Source organism: Haliaeetus albicilla, chromosome 14, assembly GCF_947461875.1.
Source record: "Haliaeetus albicilla chromosome 14, bHalAlb1.1, whole genome shotgun sequence".
Lineage (NCBI taxonomy): Eukaryota > Metazoa > Chordata > Aves > Accipitriformes > Accipitridae > Haliaeetus > Haliaeetus albicilla.
In genome coordinates this window covers 27,357,519-27,380,646 of record NC_091496.1, presented here as the reverse complement: position 1 = coordinate 27,380,646, position 23,128 = coordinate 27,357,519, and the positions used below count along the sequence as shown (strand labels likewise).

Sequence of the window (23,128 nt, the reverse complement as noted above, 5' to 3'; positions counted from 1 at the left end):
CATTGCAGCTTATTAATATGGCACTTGCGTGAAATATAAAATTCAGCCTGCTGTGCACACCTTTGGTGGGCTTGCCGCTGAATGGGGCAGGGGATCTGGTGACAAAGGACGCTGAAAAGGCCAGGGTACTCAATGCCATCATCTTCCTGGTCTTACTGGTAAGACCAGCCTTCAGGAACCACAGGCCCCTTAGATCAGGGGGAAGTCTGGAGCAAGAAGATGTACCTCGGTGGAGGAGGACCAGGTCATGGAATAAAAGTTCCACCTTTAACACAATGACCCCAAAACACTTTACCTGGGACTGCAGAATTCAGGTAGGTTTGATTTCTGGTGTATTAACCAGATGATGGAGTTAGTTAAGAAGCAATCTGATTTCATTACCTTTTATTCAACTGCCTAGAACAAATTCCCTTAGAAGAATGAGACTTCCTTTTTTCCAGAACATTGAAACATTTTCAACTTTATTACATGGGGAATTTGTAGACTTCTCATAGGGTCCCTGAATCTTTAAAAAAACCTGGCTCAAAAAAATTAAAAAATATTATACTGCTTTTAAGTTCTTTAAGTTTAAGGCTTAAAATGTGATATTGCTCAGGCTGTGAACAATATGCAGATTTATTTTCACAATGAAATCCTGATAAAAATTCTCCTTGGAGCTCACCTTTAAATACAATCAGGTATGGAATTTTCCTTATTCAGCCCAGAGCCAGAATTGCCAGCAGTAATGAGGCCAACAGTATAACCACTGAACTGAACGTGTATACATATATACAGGCTGCATGTGCGTGTGTGTGTCATGTGCACACTGTACACTAACATGCTGACAGGGCTAGTCCCACCAGCAGTTGGTTTACACCCAGAAGCGTGATTATTCTTACTTCTAGCTGTGAAAATTACCTTAATGCCATATACAGTAACTGAAACATTATCTTATTGTCCAAATAAATACCTTTCTGGATCCTCCTGATCTTTTAATGCCAGCTGTGACTTCTGGAAATGACTTGCCCATTTTAATGATACAAACTTTTTCCAAAGTCTTTCAGATGTAAATGACTGCCCTCAAGACCATTGAATGTAAACCCCTGTTCTTTTTAAATATTCTTTTTAAAAAAAACAAACAACGTAACGGACTACTCACTCAATTGCCACAGTATGCAACTTGTATATTACTTTTTCATGCACTGTTTGTACCCGCTAGGGTTCCTGCAGTCTTTTTCATTTTCATACAGAAATTTTACCTGCATCTACAGTATGTCCTGTCACCCATTTAACCTCCTTTTCCTATGTTATTTTTTCATTACCTTGCCTGTCTCTGCACTTCATGGGTGCTTTTCCAGAGCCTTATTAGACTTACCGGTGCAGGACCCATCTTTCATCTTGGCTCATTGGCTGGTCTCTGCTCCGAGGAGAGGCGGCTGGTCCCTCTCTGACCCAGCTCCTCTCCTGTGAGGCTGCGATTTCTGGGCCTCGTGAGCCTGCACATCTTTCCAGCACTTTTTTTGGGGGGGGCTGATCCCAGCCTGGCATATGGACCTGGCGCAACCTACAGCTGCCTCCATCAAAGGCCAATGGACCCTTAATCATAGGTGTAAGTTTTTGCAGAAAGTATTCAGAGAAAATCTTTTTTGGAAGTCCCCATCTGAATGGAAAGTATCATTCTGAATACATTTAATAGATTTATTAAATTTAAAAGAACGTAGAAGTTGATATAGATTCTTTAGAAACCCGATCTTTACTGAGACAAGGTACTTCCTTCTCCATCAGCTTTCTGCAAATGTTTTTCTGCTTATTCAGTAAGTGAAAAATAGGAAACTCTATCCTTAGGTAGTTGAGTGTCCTACACCCAGCTCTCACTAGGCTGAGAAACGAATCTCTTCGATCCTTCAGATCACAAAAAAACTCAGCAGTTAATATTAATGACCTTTTAAAAGCTTTTACGGCAAGTTTTCACAAATATATAACTAAGACATTTGCTTTGACTCTTTAATAGCTTATGAAAATGTTGTGGTTGAATACATCTCCTGCAGTTTCCTTTGCTTTTCGCCATGGGCTAATTTCTGCCCCATGGGAAGCTGCGGCATGCTAACGGTGGCCAGGGTGGCCTCCGGTGGCCACCTCACTGCAAACTCCAGTCCAACAGCGATGGACAAACACCCCTCTGATAAAGCCTTTCACCCAGCCTGGCCCCAAATTTTCTCTCATGGAGGAATCACCAACCGGTGCTCAGACTCCCAAGCACTTCAGTATCCAGGGCACGACTGTGACCAGCACAAGATCCTTTGGAAGATGCTTGAGCAAGCTCAGCCCATGCAGTCGGTGGTGGTGGTCTTGTACGAAATGCCCCATCTTTGCATCTTACTGTGTTCCTGATGGCAGGAATTAATTGCCTCAAGGAGTCCGGAGGAGAGTTACGTGTTGGTTGGAAGAGTCCTGGCAGAAGTACATCCTTCCAGAGCTGCATCAGTTTATGCACAGACAACTCTGCAGCAACACTGTCATGCAGAAATGGGAAGTAAATGCCGCAGAGTTTGTATTAATTATTCAGTAGCTTCTGTGCAATGAAAGACAAAGGCAAAAGTGGCGTAAAAGTAGCGTAAGACCTCGGACGCATTCCCTGCATGGACCGGGAAGGGCAAAGGCTGTGGTCCTCGAGCATCAGTAGCCTCTGCATCATGTCCGGGAGATCCAGCCAGCGCTCTTCGGCGCTTTGCAGGTGTGAATATCTACCACTTCCAGGCAGTCCTGGCAGCGCACAGCACAACACCAGTGGAATTTGCACTCGCATTTTGTCATTCTGCTGACGCGGGAGGTGTCGTAGCCTCTCCCACAGCACATCACTTCACAGCTGTCCATGCCACGGGAGGTTTGGTTACAAACCCGACCAGCTGTCCCGAGGGACCCTGCAAAGGAAACGCAGTAAAGGTCAGGAGGGGGATTTTAAGGAAGGACAGAAAGCATATGAAAATAGGTATAGGAGACATAATTTGCAATGTATTTGATCCTTCAACATCACATCACCCAGGATTCAATATCAAGCCAGCGAAATGCCTCTAATAAGGTAAAATTGCGCTCAAATTCTCCCATTCCTCCTAGAAATCAGGTCTGGAGATGAGAAGGAGTAAAATGGACCTAATACTTCAAGGCTCTGCCTGATTCTGTTGGTATCATCATGCTTTGCTTCATCTCTCCGTAGCACCTTCTACCTCTCCAGCGAGCCGATACCCTCCCCGAGGCAGCCGTGCAGCCCCCTCCTGCCCTCTGCGCCCAGTCCCCCAGGGCTGCGTGAAATGGGGCACCCAGGAGGAGGACCCCCAAGGTGCTCGGGACCCCAAGGGCTTTGCAGGGGAGCTCTGGGTGCGCAGGGGAGGGCTGGGAAAGAGGAGACCACTAAATTTGGTGGCCGCAAGGGACACAGTGGGCAGAGTAACCATGCTGCCAGTGGTTAAAGTCTTTGCAGAAGCGAGCGCAGGAGCACCCCAACCGCTTGGCATCGCTGCTGCGCCCGCCCACGGCCCCCGTGTCCACCAGTTCAGGTGGCGGATGAAGGGTGGCTGCTCTGTGCACCTCTCATCTCTGTGGGGTAAGCACCAAGGGTTGTCCTCCTCTTTCTGGACAGAGATTAAAAGAAACTAAATTATAGCCTGCTGTGGACGGAAGGAGGGGTAGGGAAGCATATCACGCCTTTTCATGTTCTTAAAACTTCTCTGGAGTGGCTGAAATTACTCTGCTCATCTCCACATGGCACAAAATGACTCTTTAAGGCATGCCTTAGCCTGAACTGCTGCTGTACCACATCACAGGAGCTGCTGCTCATCTAACACAAACTTATCTTAGGCTACACTTCAGGATCTATACCGCAGCTGTTGAGAGATTATTACCACCAATCTGAAAACTTCATGAATACTCATTGCTTCACCTAATTTCTTATGTACTGCTATTATAAATCAATTTCAGGTATACCCATGAGATGAACATTGTTCTGACATTTTCCCTAGACCCGATTATAGCTCCATTCTTCTGTTCTTGGCCAAAATGGGATTCCCTAAATATTGACTGTGGTCATTAAATTAACTGGAAACATTTTACAAAGTGTATTCACAGGTGTACATCAAACATTAACAATTCACCTTCTTAAAGAAAAAAAATACATGCAGACGTTAATTCAAATTGGCATGAGCTAGGATAGCAAACCAATCGTAATTGGTTTATTATTAACCAAAACTGAAGCTGCAATTGATATGTAATTATTAAAACTCTAAGCTGCATAAATTCTAATTTTCTACCCCCCCCCCCCCATGGTGTACTCATGGTTGTATATACCGCCGCTGTATTGAAGCAATTCACGACATACATACAAGAATTCGTTGTTCCTCTGTCCCCTACTGTCCCCAGCACCAGGGAGACTTCGTGTCTTTTTGAGCCTGGGCCCAGCCACTGAGGCAGCGAGTGGTCTCAGGGACTTGAGTAAAGTCACCTTCTCAGACTGCAGTTTTTCATGTGCCCGACACATGATTTAGCCTCTTTCTTCGCTACACTGGGGGAAATTTTGCTCTTTTCGCATCAAAGTCAGGACAGGCTTCGACTGCTGCCCCGGAGGAGTGTTTCAGTCCCTGGAAGGCATCTCAGCCTTCTCTCCCATAGCCTGTATTCCTGTAATTACTTAAATATTTAAATATTCACTGGGTAGAAATATACACCCGCAAAGCTTCAATAGCAAGTCGCTGGTGCCGGTCTGCTGTGGGCAGAGCAGAAGGAGGGTGCTGCGTGGCCACCAGCCCCCCGGGCTCAGCGGGGGCCCACAGCCACCCCGGCTGCTGCCCACGGCGGAGACCCTGGTCCCGGCTCAGGGGTCCTGAGCTCCACAGTGCTGCCGGGTCGGCCAAGCGGAGACCTGCCGAGCCACCCGAGGGGGAAGAGGCAAAGGGAGGAGAAGACACGCTGAACAGAGCCAGAGACGGGCTCCTGCGCCTGCAGCCTCGTAAATCCTGGGTCGCCTCGGGGTCCGAGCCTGCTCACGCTGCTGCCCATGGACCAGCGCTCTGCGTAGCATCCCTGGGGAGGCGGCGGAGCAGCACTTTAAAGTGAGTCGCTGCTAACAGGGGGAGCACCTCATGTTGATGTAAAAACCAGAGACGTTGCATCAGGCATGCCCTGCACCAGGGAACCGGCAGTGATTCCCGGTCTCCTGTCCCCGCAGCCAGTGCTGGCACCTGGATCCCATGCAGGGGGTCCCGGGGGGGAGGAGGAGGAGGAGGAGGAGGAGGAGAAGGAGGAGGAGGAGGAAGAGGAGGAGGAGGAGGAGGAAGAGGAGGAGGAGAAGGAGGAAGAGGAGGAAGAAGAGGAAAAGGAGGAAGAGGAGGAAGAGGAGGAGGAGGAGGAGGAGGAGAGGTACCACCAGCAATGACCCACACGGGTGCACAGCACCCCTAGCAAGCCCTTGGCCATGCAGCTCTCCCCGCAGGGCCAGCTGTACCAGGGCAACCTGCACGACAGGCAAAGGCCTTTCCCAGATCCTTTATTCAGGAATCACTCCACACTGGGGGAAGAGAGAGTTCCATTGGCCCCCAGTGCCCCCAGTCTAGGCAGGGCTGAGAGGGCAGGAGGATGCAGAGCTACGTGATCTGCCTGTCGTTCCGTAGGAAGCCTGTGGCAGAAAACAAACCAAACCCTGCCCCCCGGCCACCACGGTCTCCTCCATCCATGACACCGTGCAAGCAGCGGGGACATCCGAACACAAGTGCTGGTGCTTGTGTCACCCCACAGCGACATCCATCACATCCCAGACTGTGCAAAATACCACTGAATAACCACTTTTACAGGTGCTTGTCCCGCCCTCTCTGCTCGGACAGAAAAAAGGTACAGAGGCCAAGCTTGCGACTCCTGTGATTAACGTTCTGCATCAGGAATTTGGTGCGAATTCCTGCTGGCCCCCCCGCACAGGCTCTCCCTCACCTCCCTCGCCCTGCGTGCTGCTTTACCCGGCCGACCGGGCCCAGGCCCAAGTCCCGGTGAGCCTGGGCTGCGTAGCGCAGCACGCCTACGACAATAACCTCCAACAACCGTGATCTGGGTTAGATTTCAAAACGCTTAGTGTTTTGCTCTCAGCGTGCGGTTCGTGTGAACCGAGCCAGACCCACGATAGCCTTCGCTGTGCCACCGTCGCGTGCCGGCCGGCCAGGAGTCATTCCTCCAGTGGAGGAAAAGCAAATCCACTCTCCTCCTCAGCACGACTCAGGGCTGTGCCGCCCGCCTGCTGGGGGAGAAGGAAGACCCCACGTCCCCCCACGCCTGGCAGGAGCTGCCCCAGCCGAGGCACAGGTTAGTTTCCAACTCCAAAGTTCTCATTTCCAGATGTTTGGGGAAAGCGCACAGCAGCAAAGGAGAACCTGAGTGGGATATGCCCACTGGTTTGAACAGGAGTTTTGGCACCGACTTCAAAACCAAAATTATTTCAGCCACTAAGAGATAGTCAGAAGCCGGTATCATCTGACACTGCCCACAATACAACATCAACATTTACTATGCCGCTAAGAGATGAGACTAAATCATTCATAGAATGTGACAAAAGAGAAAACAGGCTCATATAAAGGCTTAGTTTCTGAGCAAAACCAACACTTCTTAAAAGTTCTAACAGCATCTTCAGCTTCTCTCGTGAGAAAGAAGAGGAGCAATAACTGAGAGCGAGCAGCCAGGCAAGTTAACGCGCTCCTTGGCAGGCACTCAGGTACCCAGGTGATGAAGACAGCAGAAGACACTAAACAAAATAAGGCAGAGTTTTCTGATCTTTGCCTGCTACCTGTAATGCACCTCTTCATCGCTTAAGAGGCAGGAGTATGTTCTAACTTGTAGAAAGTTTTCCTGCAACCTCTTTGTTTTTATTTCAAGTGTTGGAATTGCCATGCCGACACACAACATTATACCTGCCAAAACATCCACGGCTTTTAATACTGCCAACTTTACGGCCCGTACATCAAACCCTTTCTTCTTGGTTTGCACAGTTGTTTTCTTAAGCAAACATATGGTAAGTTGAAAAATATTTTTTCCCATTCCTAAAGCACTAAAATGTATTTATTCCTTTATAACATGAGATTTTCCCTTCTATTTCTATTGCTTAAAAATCAGGTGTCAAGCAATAAAGTTCATTATTTGACTTGCACCTAAAAAAAAAAAAAGCAGTGAAATTCCCAACAACAATAAACTAGTTTCCACACAAGTGTTTGGGGAAAGAAAAAGAAAGAAGGAAATATTCACAGAAAAGTAGCTCTGAAGCTACTTTTTAAATCAAGAAAGATTCACGTGTCACCTATGTACAACACCCCAGTAGAGCAGGGCTGGAAAGAACAGGCAGCCTTGTCTGGAGGGGCTGGGATTTCCCAGGCCAGCCACAAAGACACAGCAAGGTGCTAATAAAAACAGCTTCAGTTTAGAGTAAACACGCGTCTCGTCCTAATCTCCACAGCCACTGATAGCTGTCTAATGACAGCTCTCAGCTCCCAGAGGCTCTTGGGGCGATCGCGCTGCTCCCCTGCTGGAGCGTGCTTGGAAGAGAGCTGCCCTGATGGAAGTCATCGCAAGCTTCACCGTCGGCTTGCACGGGGCTGGGACTGCACCCAACATGTTTGCAATGCGTAAATTGGGAGATACGGGCCAAGAAGTCACACAGGGACTGACTGTATGCGGCTAACCTCAGTGAGCAGCTTTTGACATAGATCAAGATTGGTTTCCCTCCACGGGCTACATACCTCAAGTACTAACACATCTTGCCCGACACCAATACTTTGCAGACCATACTTTAGTTTCACATTTTTCTTTCACTCTGGGCTTGGCCTCATTCGTCTCAAAAAATGCAGCAAACGGCTTACGTGGGGCAGCAAGGGAAATAAATTAACACGAAAATCATCCCATGAAGGACCCGAAGCAGATCACCCTGGGCATGTGGTTTGTCACCCAACGCACAGCTCCGTGGGGCTGCCCATAGCACTGCGCGTGCATGTCTGGAGTGCTTTCCACTGGGACACCAGGTGTGGAGGGTCCTCAGGCACAGCCGCAGCACCCCGTCTGCCTGTTGGGGACACAGAGATGGCCACCACAACCCAGGCACGCAACCCACACCCCACACACGGGCAGGGGCAGCGACGCTGGCTTTGACGGCGCCCAAACCGCGACCACGTGAGTGTTGGGAGAAACCTACGGATGACTTGAAGCACACGGCACAGGGGTTTGCAGCAGGTCCTGAGGGACTGCGGCAGCAGCCTGAGACCATCTGCACGTAGGTGCAACCTGCCTCTGCTCCACCACCACCTTCACGCAGCTGAAGCCTGGTTGCTACCACAACAGTTGCAAACTGTCAACACACGCTCGCCAACGCCATCCTGCCGCTCACCCATCGCCTCCACCTTGGGGACCCAACCTCTCCGCTCCATATGCACCACCTCAACACGCGTAGCTGAGCTCAGCTTGCTCTACACACTTTGGTGGGGGTCTCCCTGCAGGAAGAGGCTTCACTCAAACACTGCCTACGTTTTTTGGTTGCTCTGTGCCAACTAATTTTTAATACACCTGTTGTAAAATGGGGTGGTTTTTTGCAGTATGACATCACACGGTTTTAACAGTATCTACGAACAACAGCCTGGAACGAAGACTCAGCCAGCAAGCTGGCGATGCCTGCGCTACGGCTGCTCAAATATTTAATCCTTCCTAACAGAAGCTTATAAGCAGACAAGCAAGAAGGTTTTTTTAGAGCATTTCAGAGGTGAAGTTACGCACTCAGGGTAAGACAGTACACATGACAGAGTGCCACCTGTGTACTCATCACTTTAGTTCCCTTCACAGCTTTTTCATTTCTAACAGGTCTCTCCCTGTGTAGTCCTGGGTAGGCTTGTATTGGTTTTGGGAGCTGGAAATGTATCCTAATATAAGGGAAGACCATGCAAAGTGTGGCAAAATTTTTATGTTCATGCCAAGATTTTCAAAAGCCCTCTGGGATGTCCTATTTTTGTTTCTATCAAATTATGAGTAAAAAATTGTGACTAAAAATTATTTCAGCACCCATGTGAGCAGAATTAAGTGAATTCTGAACATGTCTAAAAAATCTTCCTTTGGTCCTTTTCTAAAAGTCATGAAATCTAGACAAGAGGTGGTCACATTATTACGTTTTCTTGCTGCTGAGTTGTTATTAGTGATTTCTACATATCACAGGTCTCCCAAAAGCAATGACTCCTCTTTTCCTTCTAGGGAAAAAAAAAATACTAACGCCACATTTTTCATGTAGCGGGGGTGATCCATGTATGCATGTCCCACTGTCTCCCCCAGACAGACTGCCAGACCCAGTGGGGTGTGTTCCAACCCAGCACCCTCCGGTGGGTGCTCACCACCAGGGAGAAGACACAGAGCTACAAGCTCCGATGGCAGAAGACAAGGTATGTGGGTTTTTGGATAGGCTGCTGCTGATACAACTCCTGAGCACCTTTAATTTACTGGTTCACGTGCATTAGCAGACCCGAGCCACACAGGACACTGGCTTGGTTGGTTTACAGTTTGTGAAGCTGTCTCCTGGACAAGTCGTGATGCTTCGTAAGATTTGCTCTGCGAATCCTTCGTTCAGTCCCAATACTAACCAATCACCAGATATGCTTTTTTTTTTTTTTTCCTGAAGCACTAAATTGCTTGAATTCCCCAGAGAATGAAAGGCAGAACTGTATTCAAGGACGTACTAATGCACTGTGCTATTAGATTTAGCTGACGCTGAGATGCTCCCCAGCTATTTCCAAACTCAGACTTCCATAATCTCATTCCATTTCCAGTCATTTAACAGAGCTGACACTCTGGAGCGCTCAACAGGGCAAACCAAAGGTAATAAAGAAAAATTGCTTCTCAGCTGCTGAAATTACCTCTCTCAAAGCCAGATCAGTTTTTGTTCGTCTGATTCTTTCTTTGGTCCACGCAAGCAGCAGGGCATTCCACAGCCTGTTAAAGGTTTACTGCAGCTTGCCAAAAATGTGCTCTTCCAAACAGCCACATTCTCTGAATTCTGGGCAGCAAAGGAACACCGCCTCATCCGCAGCCTTATCTTGAGCTGAGCCAAAGCACATGTCAGACTCTGCCATCTCTGCACAGGCTTGACAGCATCAGGCAAGCACGCGTAATACACCACGGTGAAAAATGCCCACTCTTCTCCACGATAACAAGACTGACAGATGAGATTAGTCTTAGTACAAAGAGATTATTAAACAGCTTTTTGACAAAGAAGTGGATCGAGTACGGGCTCTCCTTTTTGGGGGAAAGAAATCACGGGTTTTACAATGAACAAGGCAACTTCAAGAAATAAAGTTTTGAATAAATCCTAGTCTGCAAAGTTAGTCTCTGCACAATGCTACAATATGCCCATTTAGTCACTTGGATTAAAATATTAGACTTTACAGTATTGGTCACTATGCAAGGAACAACATGTGCTTGTGCAGGTAATAAGCATCACCTGCAAAATCCATAAGTAACATTTAAAATTACCTTGACTACTCAACTAACCAGAAACACTGTACAATGTAAGCATACTGGATGAAGTTCTGGGTTCACCGAAGTCAATAGTACATGACCAAGATTTCACATATTGTTCTTATTTAAGTACAGTTGTTTTGCAATGCTTATTCCAAGTAAACTTGGATTGTAAATATGCAGCAGTGCCAAAAAGGGTTGAGCTGCATCGCTATCCAGATACTTACGGATATGTCATACCGGGTGCAATGTGGTACGTTATACAACCTATTAATTAGTTCCACAACATCTTTCATACATTACTCAGTCTGGCTCTCTTTTCCACATTTCTGGTTTTCTAGTTGCTAGTTTTTAATTGCCACATCAGGAAATACTATACACGGGTCAAGAACCGTTATAGCAGGATTCCTGGTGCTTGGCAATGCCTTGAATCCTGTAACACTGTTAAGTTTGTCTCTATTGGAATCTCTGAAAGCAGAAAAATCCAGTGCTAATAGCAGCCCTGAAACTTTACCTCTTCCCACTGGGACTGGCACAACTCTTCAGAAAATGTGATGGTTATCACGGATGGGGCCAACCCTGACTCGTAAAGAGGAATACACAGCTGTGTCGCGCGATGCAGCGTGCCGTGCCCCACCGACCCTGATTCCTTCATCCACCTGCATGCCCTCCAGCTGCCTTGCACCACGTTACCGACAGCATGCTCATGGTTTAGACCAAGCTGCTGTACCTCCTGCATCACCGACGGGGAGAGGTGCGTCTACAACTCGGGGGGCCATAGTCCACGGTGAGCTGCGGGGAATGGGCAGATAAAGGAGGACGCTGGTCTCTCGGGAGTCCGCACCAGTAGCGTAACAATATGGAAGAGAAGCAACGCGACAGGAGGTAGTATCATGGGGACATCACGGGACTTGGGGCTGCTGTAGTTGCACCTGGCAGCTCTGGAGTGAGCCATGGGATACGAGCGTGTATGTGGCTGTGTATGGTATGGACCTGCCTCCAGAGCATAACTCAAACTTGCCCTAAAAGCAGCTTTTGCCTTGCAGTGTCTCCAGGGATCCATAGCATCTGGAAGAATCTGCTGAATTATATTAGAAAAACTGGCCGTCATACATCTAGGGACGTCAAGGAGCTATTGTTCTTGTACAGAGCTGTCCTTCCCAAACATCTTCCTGCCTGCTTCCTGCTAGTTGCATGCATGGATTTTTATATATATATATATATATATATATATACACACACACACACACACACACACTCAGTAATAATGATAACTTTTGAGCTTCAAAGTACAAATGTCTGAAATAAAACCATTCACGTGTAACGACAGAGGCTTACCTACATCCCTGTCCCTGATACAGTAGTCTGGAGAGCTTTCAAAGTATACCAGGTCATTCTTAGTTGGCTTCTTAAATCTCTTATTAGCCACAGTGAAACCCGTGCCATCTTGATTCATGACCACCTGAATCGCTCCATTGTACTTCTTCCACAGATAATCTCCTGTTTTCCTAAAGTCTGCCATGGCCAGCCAACAGGTCCTTAGAGTGCATGATCCACTCACACCGTGACATTTGCACTCCTGTTTCAAAAACCGCTTCACGGCCTGTTTAGAAACGCAGTAAAATATACACAGGTAAAACAAACTGTAATTTACGCTTCCCAGCCCTTTTGCGTTCACCGGTAATGCCAGGCGTGCGATGGGTCTGCAAATCACGGTCTGTAGTGACACCCACTGGTAGCATCAGGTCATCCCCACATGGTTGGGCTGCTCTGGTTGCTCGACTCAACCGTGCAGACAATCCTCCGGCTGGTGGGCTTACCTTCCCTGCTCCTGCCAGTCATCCCCAGGGTCGAGATGGTGCAGAAGGCCAGGGCACGGACTGGACGGGAGGAAACCAGTTGGGAAATGGGCAGAATCACTCAGCCCCTTGGCAGGCGAAGGCACCCCCTTTCCCCATCGTTCCAGCTCGAGCATCGCCGTGCTGACCCTCTCTAGCTCGCCTTCGTGAAGTCGCCCTTTGCCCGGAATAGCGTTTCAAATATTGCCCGGAAATTCATAGGCATTTCATATTTAAATAATTTTACAGAGACTGTGCAAAGCGTCGTACCTGGGCTAGGCATCAGATGTATGAAAAATTTTAAAATACGGTATTTTTAAAATGCTTATAAACCTTTTAACAAACATTTTAGAATAAGATCTTCATTAGCTTGCACTGGAGAGATCACCTTCATCATTAATTTAATGTCTGGATAGCATTAAAGCCATTTCAGCTTCATCTCAGACATTTAAGCTATCCATATGACGTTGGAGAACAACAGATGGGTTCATATACAATAAATAATTCATTCCTAATTCTGAAGATATGGGTATTTGATCTATAAATATTATGCCTTAAGGGTTCATGAAATATGAAGATTTTAGAGTTTGTACAAGAGGAACAGCATCATGGGAGGAAGGTAGGGGAGAGGAAAGTCCCATGATTAGAAGTGAGACTGATGCACAGTGGGGCAGCATTTTTCAGCCAAGCACTTAGTAATAAAGCAAGAATATGTTATAAAACCAAAGTACTTTTAATTTTCTTTCCAACTTGTAAATGATATGACTACTTCAAAGAAGTCACTGACATTCCCACAGCCCCACTTCATTGCCAATGGTACTATCACAAAACTGGGATTTAAGCAGATGCCGGGTTTTAATTATCTGAGTGAAAATCAGTTTAACCACTCATACGTTTAAAACAACTTGCTGGAATAGTGGAAGAAGTACCTAGGAATGCAGGAATTTTTTTTGTCAGTGGTGTTGCTATACTGATACACAGCATATTATTTTGTATGATCCATATGGGAATATCGTAAATATTTATTCTATGTGTTTTCGAATTAGTAAAATCTGAATAGTCTAGTTTTAAAAGAAACCTATCCACACCCCTTTGGGGGGGGTGAGAAAAAGCTGAGGGCACAGCTGGTCTTACCCAGATCCGAATGCCAGGCTTGTGGATGGGCTGAGGTGGTGAGATCCCTACAAAGTTAAACCTACACTATTGCACAGTGGATGCAAAGCAGCATCCCTTTCTATAAAGCAGGTCCTAGAATATGAAAATATGCTGATCATTTTTAATTGAATATATTTCTTCAAGCCTCTTGATCTTTTCCTAAAAAACCTACCTGCTTACCGATACTGTCTTATTATTTGGCATATGTATTTTTTTAAACTTACTAAGACACTGATCTGTTACAGAAAGTACTTCCCAGCATGGAGCTAATTCACCCCTATAAAGTCTTTGCTTGTGTTGTGGACTGCAGTCTCTTTTGCACAGTAACATAAATACAGCCATAGTGCTGCATATGCATATCACTGATCTGAATAGCCTCATCTGTCTATATTACATATTAATTACACCTGCTGGTAATAAACAGGTAGAGGAAAGATGTTGAAGGCGAAAAATTTATCAGAAAAATCATCTACTTGCAGTACCATTCATTAAAGTTGGATCTTTTCTTCTAATAAGGGCTAGTTAGTATAGAACAATTTTACAGTTTATAAAGGGAACATTTTAATACAAAAAGATCAGAGTATGAACAGTTTGCTTCCTACTGAATACATGTAAAGGAAAACCAAAGACAAGAAGAGTCTACGAATCATTTTAGAAGTGCTTGGTCCAGCACGATAAAAAATTTTGCTGTGTTATTTCAGGTGTCATGGACGCAGAAAGTTTTGAATAAATTTTGAATAATGAAATGGCATATTCCAGTTTCATGCACTATTCTTACTACTTATAGCTACCACTACAAAATGTCAGTGCCTGTGTTCCTCAGCCCTTGCACTGGCAGTGGGCAATATGTCCAGCAACTACTCCTTCTACTCACCTACAATAAAAAAGTAAAGACTTTTTTTGTTGAAATTCAGGAATGGTATTTTCACACAATGTTTAGAAAAGGGGTCTGTTTAGAGCAGGTTGTACCCCAGGGCCAATGCCTTTTGGAGGGACATGTATTTTGGATTTATTTTCTTAAAAAGTGAAGTAATTTTATTTTCTATCTGCTCGTTTTGTGTTTAGGTTTACCATATACACACAGGAATAGACAGGATGGTTTTTTTCTCCAATGCTATTTTGAGTTTACTCTTTAATAGTCAAGCCTGTTCTTCGGTGTGGTCTTCAGCCTCCCCTAGGCATTTCTATTCTCTATTAACCAAAAGTAAAACTCCTCCATATATAAGGCTCAGAACTAAACCTCCATCCAAACTGATCCTGCAACGTCTTGGACTCCTGCTTAACTTCCCACACAAGGAACCGCTGAACTGGCTCAGATGGGAGCACTGTTAAGCAGTTGCACCCAGTCTGTTTGGAGATCTCTGCCACACCGACCCTCCAAGGGAGACAGAAAGAGCATCTCAGTCTCCCGCTCGTCCCATACTTCTTCCAAACTGCTGAGACCAGTCAGCAAGGGCCAACCATTCCCTGCCCCAGGCCCGTGAGAGCTCGCTGAGAGCATCTCCAGGCCTCGGGGGGATGGACACCCACCTTCCTTCCAGCTCTGTTGTTGTGAAGGTTCATCAGTGCCCTTGCATCTTTTCCTTTCCGTTCTTTGGCATCCACAAAGGCTCTGGCAAATTTAATGCCGTAGTCGATGTTATCGCTGCAGCCACCCCAGTCAAAATGGCCTTTGCTGTCCTTGGCAGAGCCTTTCTTCTTGGGATCGCAGGAGCAGGATTTCAGCTCTCCTTGGCTACATGCCCTGGTGATGGCAAAAACAACTCCGGCGGAGGAGATGGCATGTACGAAAGCAGATTCCCGACTACCTGAAACAAAAAAAGGCGCTCTAAAAATCGTTGGGGTAGGTAGTTTGAGTGGCTATCCTAACTCGAGCCAGTTAGCCTGGACTTTTTTGCTGAGCAAAAGATAAAACTGGGCTGAAATCACACAAATACACATTCCCTGGAGCCAGAATTAGTCATGGCTTAAACTTGGACCCCTCCCTGGTAAAAGCTCATCAATATAGTGTTAGAGTTGGAAACATTAAATGTTTGCTTCTGATATTGATTAATATACTTTCATGGATCAGTTGTTTTGTACAGATACGTGACTAGGACAGCTGGTATTTCTATCATGTTTCATCGATTTAGAAAAATATATGAAGTGCTATCTCAGAGATAGGTTTAAGAAATTATTAAATAGGGACACTGGAACAGCATGTAGGTTGCAAAATACTGCAAATAACTTTAGAAACTAGCTTTTCCTCTTCGAAGCACTTGGAATAAACTTTCCTGCTTAAAAGGCGGTAGGGAGAAATCTTGGGTGTTATTTTCTGAAAACAAATTAAATTTAGGTTTTCTGCCTAGAACCAAGCCCGGTAACCATGATTCACACAAACAAGTTCCATTAAATCAATGGCACTGCTTGTGTCATGCTTGAGGCAGGATTTGGCTGGGCAGCTGTGACTCCTCCACGCCAGCTGCGCGGGCAGTTTTCCCTTCTCTTAACGAAGACACTATATTATACCAAAGATTATCTGCATTTCTAGACTATGTCTACTCTTAGGCTATCGCGTACATATATCAACGTAGTAATTGCTTAAGTTTATTTTAAGATGTAGTAATTTACAATACAGAGCTACCTTATATTGGCACAGGTCTATTTATGGGAATGGGATATTGTCATACTTTAAAAGTTTGTTAGCACTGAAAGAGTGAGAAGTAGGCTTGTGCAGTATCTAAGACCACTAGCAGAGAGAGAGACCTGTTTGGAGGATTTGTAAGCCTTAAGCAACGCTAGCGCAGTAAAGTAGGACCCCAAAGAAGGAACGTTATCTGTGATTTTATTGTAAGGGCAGCATTATGCCATATAACTTATTATTTAGTATTTCTATTCCAGTAGCATCTAGATGTTTCAAATAGGAATGGGCCCTGGACTTCCATGTGCTGTGCAAACCTTCGGCAAATGGCAACTAAAAGCTTGCAAAAGGACTGGGCAAACCCTGCCTTCCCTACACTGCCTTCAAAATCAGGCAGGAGATATCACGGCTTGTTAGAAATCATGCTCTTTTGAAGACTTATTTCTGAGAAAACATATTCAGAAACATCAAAACTTTTTATAGAGTTAATTAAAAAGAAACGCTTGATGTCGTTGGAAGATAAATATTTGATTTGAGTTTATTAAACTAATCAAAAACATTTCATTTCAAATTAGAGCAGTATCAAGCTACATTTCCCATGGCAATCACTGCCTGATCAGGCTCAGCATAGAGCTCAGAAGCCCGACGCCTTAATTCTCTCCCATGAGCCAGCAGCGAAAACTTCACTTTTGGAAAAACTGCATTTTTACTTTTTTTATGAAATAGCCTCATCAGAATTAGGCCATGTTCTGCCAGACTTGTTTTCCTGAATGTCAGACAAACCTCATCGAAAACTTCAGCTGATGGGTGACGTTACTGGTTACTCACAAAGAATTCCTGAGGGAACGTGAAGCCGCTTACAGGAACCGAGCGCTTACCAGCCGCGGAGCCTGGCACTGAACGATGCTCTGTGGATGAAATCCCACTGCTCAGGTCAGCGGGCCCAGTGTCTCCTGTGCTCCTCCCCATTCCCAGCCGCTGGCTGGGGCAATGGCCCAGGGGTACTTTCCTCCTCCTCCTCTCCTTGCAGGTGCCCGGCTGATCACAGCCTGGGGCGGCTGTCTCGGACGGTACCCGGGACATCCCAGGGACACGAGTGCCCAGGCAGGGTCAGCCCCACTGGTTGCATGCCCAGGTGTGGCGTTGGGTGAAAAGAGCCGCGGTTCAGGAGAATCTCAGCACGTTTATCACTTGGATAAGGGCATCCTGGCAGGGTAACAGATGTCAGCCATTTCTTTGAGCCGAAAGGACCGTATAAGCTGCCTGAAGACTCACTAGATGCCTTAGTCCAACATTTAGACGGCAACAACACCCTGCTTAACCATCCTCCGCCGAGGGTGGGAAGCTCATTGCGGTCCTCAGCTGCTCAGGGTCTGCACAAGCCTGGCTCCCCCCTATCAGATGTGTCCCCGCTTCTCGCTCCCCCAGAGCCTGACCTGAGGGACCGGCTTGTCGTACCCCCCCGCAGGGGGCTGAGGGCCTGGAGGGCAGCACAGCATCCCCCACAAAACGCTCCAGCGGGAACCGGCTTGCCGAAGGGGTCGTCGTCTGCCTTCCAAACGTGCTGGGATGCTGTTCGGACGCGGGGGGCCCCTTTCAGCCCCCCCAAAGCACCGGTGTCCCTAGATAGGGTGGGCTGTGCTGGAAAGCCCTCTGCCCAACCGCTGCGTTCTGGCCCCTCGGTTTCTCTGTAGCCCGTAACTTGTGGTTTTGGGGTCCACTACGCACCAAAAAGCTGAGAAGCTGGGAACCGCAGGGCCCGGCCCTAATGCGCCGGAGTCCCCTTTCAAAACCTGGTCCTTGTCTTTCTGCTCCGATACAGGTTTCGAAGGAGAGCGGCACTTCTCCTCACCGTACGTGCTGCCCTGCCGACTGCGAGACCCCGGGATATCTTTGCATTTCCCCTTCCCTCCCTCCCAAAATGGGAAGCGAAGCTTCCCCGCTGCTAGGACCAAGGGTAACGGGAGGAGGGCCGTGTCACCGACGGGCACCCCATCCCTAAAACCCCCTTTCACCCTTACGGGGACGCCCAAAACCCCCTTGTCACCCTCAGCCCCGGGTGGAAGGCGCCCACACAACCCACCCCCCCCACGCCACGCGGGACTCACTGCGCAGCAGGACGCGGCCGAGCAGACGCTGCCCCCGCTCCAGGGCGTTGCAGTCCCAGCGGTGCCGGCGGAACTGGTGCTGGCACTCGGCCGTCCAGGCGGCCACGCCGCGGCCGATGGAGAGCATCGCCTCGGGGTAGCGCCGGCAGAGCTGCCGCTGCCGGCTCACCAGCCCCGGCACGTTGTCGCACATCACCCGCGACGAGCCCACGGCCCCCATGTACCTGCGGGAGGGAAGGGGCAAGGGCAGAGGCGGGGAGGCTGCGGTTGCCCCCCGGGGGGGAACGGGGGGGTCCTCAGCTCACATCCCCCCCCCGCCCCTGGCGGATCCAGAGCTGCAGCTGCCTCTGCCCTTTTTTTTTTTTTTTTTTATGGAAATCCTTCAAAATCGGTCTCCGGCGCTGTGTTTTTTAACAACGTGAAGCGTTTAGGAGAACCCCAAACCCCGCTATTACAGCTCCTTGCAGGACTTTAAAAAACCCAAACCAAAAACAACCAACCTTGACAAAAATTAAATTACATCATCATCTGTGTCCAGATGGTCTCTATTAGTCCTGAAATGTTTCGAAAGGTACCTTTTATAAAACCCAAACTACTATAGGTGTCTTTTGAAGGGATCAAACAGAAGAAGGTGTCCTTTCCTTGTATTTTCATTACTTTATACGATCAGAAAGTCGTTAAAGCCGTGACTTCCAGAGGAATATATATTTAAGTGGCAGCTAAAAGACGGCACGACAGAAAGCCATCGCCATAAATAACGTTTATACGGCTACGGACACAGATAGCATTTTCACCGAAATATGCTCAGCCTGATAAATCAGGCTTCGATCCCGCGTCAGCCCGTGTCAAGGTTAAAATGTGTTCCCCAGGTTTGTAAGAAGCGGTTTAACTCCTCTTCCCCGCCAAGACTTCTCGGCCAGGGCTCGGTTGGGGTCCCCCGTTCGAGGGGCAGGTTTGTGTTTCCATCCTAACCCGTTACCCGGCCCCGTTTTGCAGCGAGCTCCCCCGGACGCCCCGCCTTGAGCTCAAATATCATTCGAAGCCGGGTCCTGCGCTGCCCGCAGGGGCTTCCAACCCTTCGCACTTGCAGTTTGCAGTTCAGCGAGGAAGAAACTTTGAAGGAGGGAGGGGTTGGGGTGGGCGAGGAAGGAGGAGGGAGGGTAAAAAAAAATTTAAATTATTAATAACAAAAATACCCCTGCTGTAGCCAATTCCCAGAGCCGCCGGGGCGCGGGGGGGGGGGGGGGGGGGGCTGGCTGCCAGCAGCAGCGCTTCACCCGCGCACCTCGGGCGTGTTCCCTGCAAGCCTGCCGCCTCCTCCTCCTCCTCCTCCTCCTCCTCCTCCTCCTCCCGCTCCCCCCGCCGGCTCCGCTGCGCCGGGGCAGCGCTGCCAGGGCCGGGAGCTGCCCCGCTGCCCCCCCCCCCCGGGCCGGCCCGCCGCCCCCCCCCCCCCCGCACCCTTGGGCTCTGCCGAAAGCCCCGCTCAGCCCTCGCAGCTGCTCTGCGCTTAGGCCAAGGAGGAGGCCGGGGAGCAGGGACGGGGTGTGGAAGGAGATGCCGAGACCGTCTAATCCCGCTTAGCTTTAAGGCCGGGCTTTCTGGACCGGAGCAGCTGGCAGCAGCGAGCTCCGCTTGTACGAGCCTGAGAGGGAGAGGCTCCCCCCCCCCCCCCTAATTTCCAATTAATCCGACCCCACCTTCCCCAAGAGCAAATAAAAATTCCTGGAATTGCACAGCTTACCACCATGAGGAGGTGACTGGTGGGGTCGCCCAGACCAAGACCAGGGGAAGAGACCACCAGATCCCAGAGAGAAAGTTCATGTTAGAAACGCTGCGGTCCACATCAGGTCAGTCGCGGGGGGCAGAAGAAATCCCATGGAGCGACAAGGACCGGCAGGAGCGAACGCACCTTGAGGGCTCCCTCCTGCCGCGGGTCAAGCGCCTCCGCATCCCCACGCGGGGCCGCGGGGTTTACTGCCCCCCTCCCGAGGCGCGGGGGGGTGGCGGTGGGTGCATCGCTCCGGACTCCTCCCGGTTCGCCTCGCACCAAATCCTTCAGGGCAAGGAGCTCAGCCCCTCTCCCATCCTTCATCTTTGCCCTGATCCAGCTCTTCCCTGCAGTCACAGCAAAACTGAGGGGCTGGCGTGGGCTGCTCACAGACTGGGTGGGTTCTGCTTTGGTTGGTGTGTGTGGTTTGCCTTTTTTTTTTTTTTCTTCCTCCTCTCAAACTCTGATGGATGAAATGATGTCAAGAGACACTGGGGGAAGAGGAGGAGGTAACACCTCCGATTAGGCAAGGAATCCCGAGGAGCCAGTTGCTTTCCAATAACCCTACAACGAGCAGACAGCCCGTTCCAACGCGCCAGCGGAGGCTGCGCCAGCCGCTGCGCACCCTCCGGCGGCGACCCCCCCCCCCCCCCCCCCCGACCCCCGGCTGCCGGGGACCTGGCACCGGCACCGCGCCCGACCCGCCAACACCGGGCACGCACCGGGCTCGCCCCGACACCGCGACCTGCTGCCGGCGGGAGAAGCCCTGAACAAGGGCAGCCCCGGTGCAGGGGGGTCCCGGTGCCCCCCCCCTCCACCCCTTGCCCGGGGCAGCGGGGCGATGCCTCCGGGGCTGGAAGCGAATTGGAGAACAAGGAATTTAGCAGCTTTGTTTTTGCTTAGTGTCATCTCTGTAAGGCAAACACAGGGTAAGAGACGCTCCAGGCAAGGAACCCGCGTTGACAAGAGGGAGATGCCCCAGTCCCAAGTCAGCCCTCGCTGGCTGTAACAAAGACAAACTCTGAAGGTTGCTAAGTAACTTAGGGACTGACTGCACCGTTCTTCTTCCTGAAAGAAGCCTTCGGTTGTCAACCCCAGGTGAAAATCCTGGAACAGCAAGCTAGGAAGCAGCCTTTGAGTCTGTTCTTCAGGCAGCACTGACAGCCGTGACTCTCTGCAGGGAAGGCACCGGTCTTCCAGGCTGTCGCTCGCTGTGACTTCTTGAGACCACAGATGGAAGCGTGTAGGGCTTCAGAAAGAAAATGCAGAAGGTAGAATTGTATCAACTTTCAAGGTGGCAACGTTCACCCACTTATCAATTTAACTTAAAAAAAAAACCCCAAACATGCCCACAGAAACCACCCACCCACCCACCGCCCCAATATCAGAAAAGCTTTTGGCTGCAAAGACTTTGGGTTAAGGGCAATTGAAGCTTGGAGCACATTACTGCTTCTCCAACAGTACTACTTGTCTAGCGGGAACTACAGTTCCAGTTACTAACTCCAGCAGGTCTTAAAAGCAACAGATGAGCATTCAGCATCTGTTTGATAATCAGTGTGAAAAAACACACACCTATTTTCAACTACTGGCCAGCTTCAGTTTCTGAAGTTTAAGAGATACACCTTGGATCAATTAGCAAGGGTGTCCTGGTTTCAGCAGGGCTAGAGTTAATTTCCTTTCTAGTAGCTGGTAGAGAGTTAGGTTTTGGATTTAGGATGAGAAGAATGTTGATAACACACTGATGTTTTCAGCTGTTGCTCAGCAGTGTTTATACCAAGTCAAGGATTTTTCAGCTTCTCACGCCCAGCCAGCAGCAAGAAGGCTGGAGGGGCACAAGAAGCTGGGAGGGGACACAGCCAGGGCAGCTGGCCCAAACTGGCCAAAGGGGTGTTCCATAACATGTGACGCCATGCCCAGTATATAAACTGGGGGGAGTTGGCTAGAGGGGGTGGATCGCTGCTCTGACATTGGTCAGTGGGTGGTGAGTAATTGCATTGTTTTGTGTATTTCAATCCTTTTATTATTATAATTTTATTATTATAATCATTAGTTTCTTCTTTTCTCTCCTATTAAACTGTTCTTATCTCAACCCACGAGTTTTACCTATTTCCTTCCAATTCTCTCCCCCATCCCATGGGGTGTGGGGGGAGTGAGCCAGCAGCTGTGTGGTGCTTAGTTGCTGGCTGGGGTTAAACCATGACAAGGGGGAGAGAAAGAGAAACACCAAGGAGAAGACAGCAAATTCCAGCAGTGTTTTAGACCCCTCTGAGCAGAGGCTACAGTCCCCCCTGCTACCTGCCTTCTCAGGTTTGCAGTAAGAAGTTGACCTGTTTGGTTTTCCTTCTGTATTAACAGGAGCTCCTTTACCTGTGGCAACCGCCCCAGTGGCTCATGAATGTTGTCCTCTTCCTCTCCAGAAGAGACATTTACCACATCTGCATTCCAGCTTTATTGCTGTCCACATTCCTTCTCCGAGCCCTACACTCTGTGCTGGCCTTACATGAACTCACCTTGGATCCATTATTTCTATTGACCACTCTCCTGTTACACAGAATGACAGAATGGGAGAAGTGGGAAGGGGCCATGGGGGACTGTATTGGGTTTGCATGGCAAGGTTTTGGTAGCCAGGCGGGCTACAGAGGTGGCTTCTGTGAGAAGCTGCTAGAAGCTTCCCCCACGTCCGACAGAGCCAATACCAGCCGGCTCCAAGACGGACCCACCGCTGGCCAAGGCCGAGCCCATCAGCGATGGTGGTGGTGCCTCTGGGAGAATGTAGTTAAGAAGGGGGGAGAACTGCTGCATAACAGCAGCCAGGAGAGAGGAGTGAGAATATGTGAGAGAAACAGCCCTGCAGACCCCCAGGTCAGTGCAGAAGGAGAGGAGGAGATGCTCCAGGTGCCAGAGCAGAGATTCCCCTGCAGCCCGTGGGGAAGACCATGGTGAGGCAGGCTGTCCCCCTGCAGTCCATGGAGGTCCACAGTGGAGCAGATATCCACCTGCAGCCCGTGGAGGACCCCACGCCGGAGCAGGTGGGTGCCTGAAGGAGGCTGTGACCCCATGGGAAGCCCACACTGGAGCAGGCTCCTGGCAGGACCTGCAGATCTGTGGAGAGAGGAGCCCACGGAGCAGGTTTTCTGGCAGCACTTGT

The 23,128-nt window shown here is 48.9% G+C and overlaps 1 protein-coding gene across 1 annotated transcript; it reads right to left on the bottom strand.

The window, feature by feature from the left end:
• Positions 1–1,505: 1,505 nt before the first annotated feature.
• On the bottom strand, positions 1,506–20,147 carry WNT2 (Wnt family member 2). Its single transcript, XM_069802080.1, has 5 exons — positions 19,954–20,147; positions 18,213–18,436; positions 15,015–15,292; positions 11,830–12,094; positions 1,506–2,900 (listed from the first exon to the last, which is right to left on the bottom strand). Exons 1-5 carry the CDS (start codon positions 20,031–20,033, stop codon positions 2,671–2,673), a joined length of 1,077 nt encoding a protein of 358 aa, XP_069658181.1. The 5' UTR covers positions 20,034–20,147; the 3' UTR covers positions 1,506–2,670.
• Between the last annotated feature and the right edge of the window lie 2,981 nt (positions 20,148–23,128).

Bases quoted from the DNA above. Each gene is read 5' to 3' on its own strand.
- WNT2 (XM_069802080.1), bottom strand. From the start codon at position 20,033: ATGAACTTTCTCTCTGGGATCTGGTGGTCTCTTCCCCTGGTCTTGGTC. The intron at 12,095-15,014 runs GTGGGTGTCCAT...GTTTCTAAACAG, and splicing joins ACAACAGAGCTGGAAGGAAG to GCCGTGAAGCGGTTTTTGAA. The intron at 2,901-11,829 runs GTAAGCCTCTGT...TTTCCTTTGCAG, and splicing joins TATCAGGGACAGGGATGTAG to GGTCCCTCGGGACAGCTGGT.